General features: G+C 59.7%; 1 protein-coding gene across 1 annotated transcript; it reads right to left on the minus strand.

Moving 5' to 3' along the window:
* Nucleotides 1-674: 674 nt before the first annotated feature.
* Nucleotides 675-1,148, minus strand: DQ04_20741000 (hypothetical protein; the record flags this gene model as incomplete). The annotated part of the gene is made up of 1 exon (XM_009317957.1): nucleotides 675-1,148. The coding sequence occupies one exon, from the start codon at nucleotides 1,146-1,148 to the stop codon at nucleotides 675-677; it is 474 nt and encodes a 157-aa protein (XP_009316232.1).
* Nucleotides 1,149-1,390: the final 242 nt, after the last annotated feature.

The raw sequence follows: 1,390 nt of genomic DNA on the forward strand, positions 1-1,390 counted from the left end.
GCATCGCGCGGACGGTGATGGTCGCGTGGTGCCGCGACACTGACGGGTCGCTGTTGGGCAGCGGCAGGCGGCAGTTCTTGCGGCCGATCGTGTACGTCTCGCCAGGCAGCAGGAAGTGGCGCTGCACCTCGCCGGGGCTGTGCGTGACTTCAAGAATGCGCATCGGCGGCCCGCGTCTCTTCTACCAGCTTGCTTGGCTTGTGTGGAGTGAGAGATCTGCTCTTGCCCTCCCGCTGCCGTGAAAGGGTGGAGGGTGTGTGTGTGTGGGGGGGGTGGGCTGTCTGTTTGTTGCTCGAGGTGATGGTGGTGTGACTCTCTCGAACGGTGTCACCCCTCTGTGCTCGTGAGTTTACTGCGCCTTCCGTTCTCTGACGTTTGGTCGCACGTCTGCGTGTGGCGTACGGCCCGCCTTCAGTCCCTTCCGTGTGCTGTATTGCCCCGGTGCCTCGTCGCGGGCAGAAAGCAAAGAATACAACCACTGACGGCGGATATATATATATATACGTGTGTATGCATACAGAAAGAGAAAGAGAGAGAGCGAGAGAGCAAGAGGTGAAAAGACGCAGAAAAGCTTCATCGCAAACAACACACAACAGCAGCAGGAGCAGGAGCAGGAGCAACGGCAACATGAGTATGTGAAAGGCCGCGCAGGCCTGCCTAAATGCAGCGCCCGGCTACGCGACGCCCATTGACACCAGACCCTCAGGCGACGGGAACGACATTTCCCGAAACGTCGCGTCCACGTGCTGCATGTACTTCATGGACTGCAGGTACACCATCTCGAACGCCAATCGGCGCCGCGCAAGCTCCAGCATTAAGCACTCCACCTCAGTCACCGGCAGTGCATTATCACATCCAGCCGCCTCCTCGATACGCGTGGTCAACTCCCACAGGAGCAGCCGCACAAAAGAGGCCTTTTCTGACTTCGTAGAAAGTCCGCGTTGGAGTGTCGCCTTCCACGCCAAGTTCCTCGTGGACGTTGGCGATCCTCTTCTTGACGCCACTGTTGCTGATGCTGATGCGCCCACTATTGTCTCACGACACCGCTGTTTCACGAGGGCCTGCATTCGAAGCGCGTCAAATACGCTTTCCAGGTTGGACCTCCCCCAACACTTGTGTGCGATCTGCGTAAGGACACCCGCTGCCATCGGCGGGAACCACTCCACTATGAGGCGCGACACCTCACTCTTGAACAGCCGCTCGCCACTGTTGGAGAGCTCGGGAGAAACATCGCCGTGGAACACCGTTAGAATCGGCCTCCCCCCGCTGGAGTTGTCACTCCGGCTACTGAGGTGAATGAGGAGGGACTCCAGCGAGGCGCGCCGAAGTGCGTCCTGCTCGGTGTGCGTGTGACCGCTGCGAACGGCACGTGTCAGCACCGGCAGCAGCG

This window comes from Trypanosoma grayi, assembly GCF_000691245.1.
Source record: "Trypanosoma grayi strain ANR4 Tgr_2074_V1, whole genome shotgun sequence".
Lineage (NCBI taxonomy): Eukaryota > Euglenozoa > Kinetoplastea > Trypanosomatida > Trypanosomatidae > Trypanosoma > Trypanosoma grayi.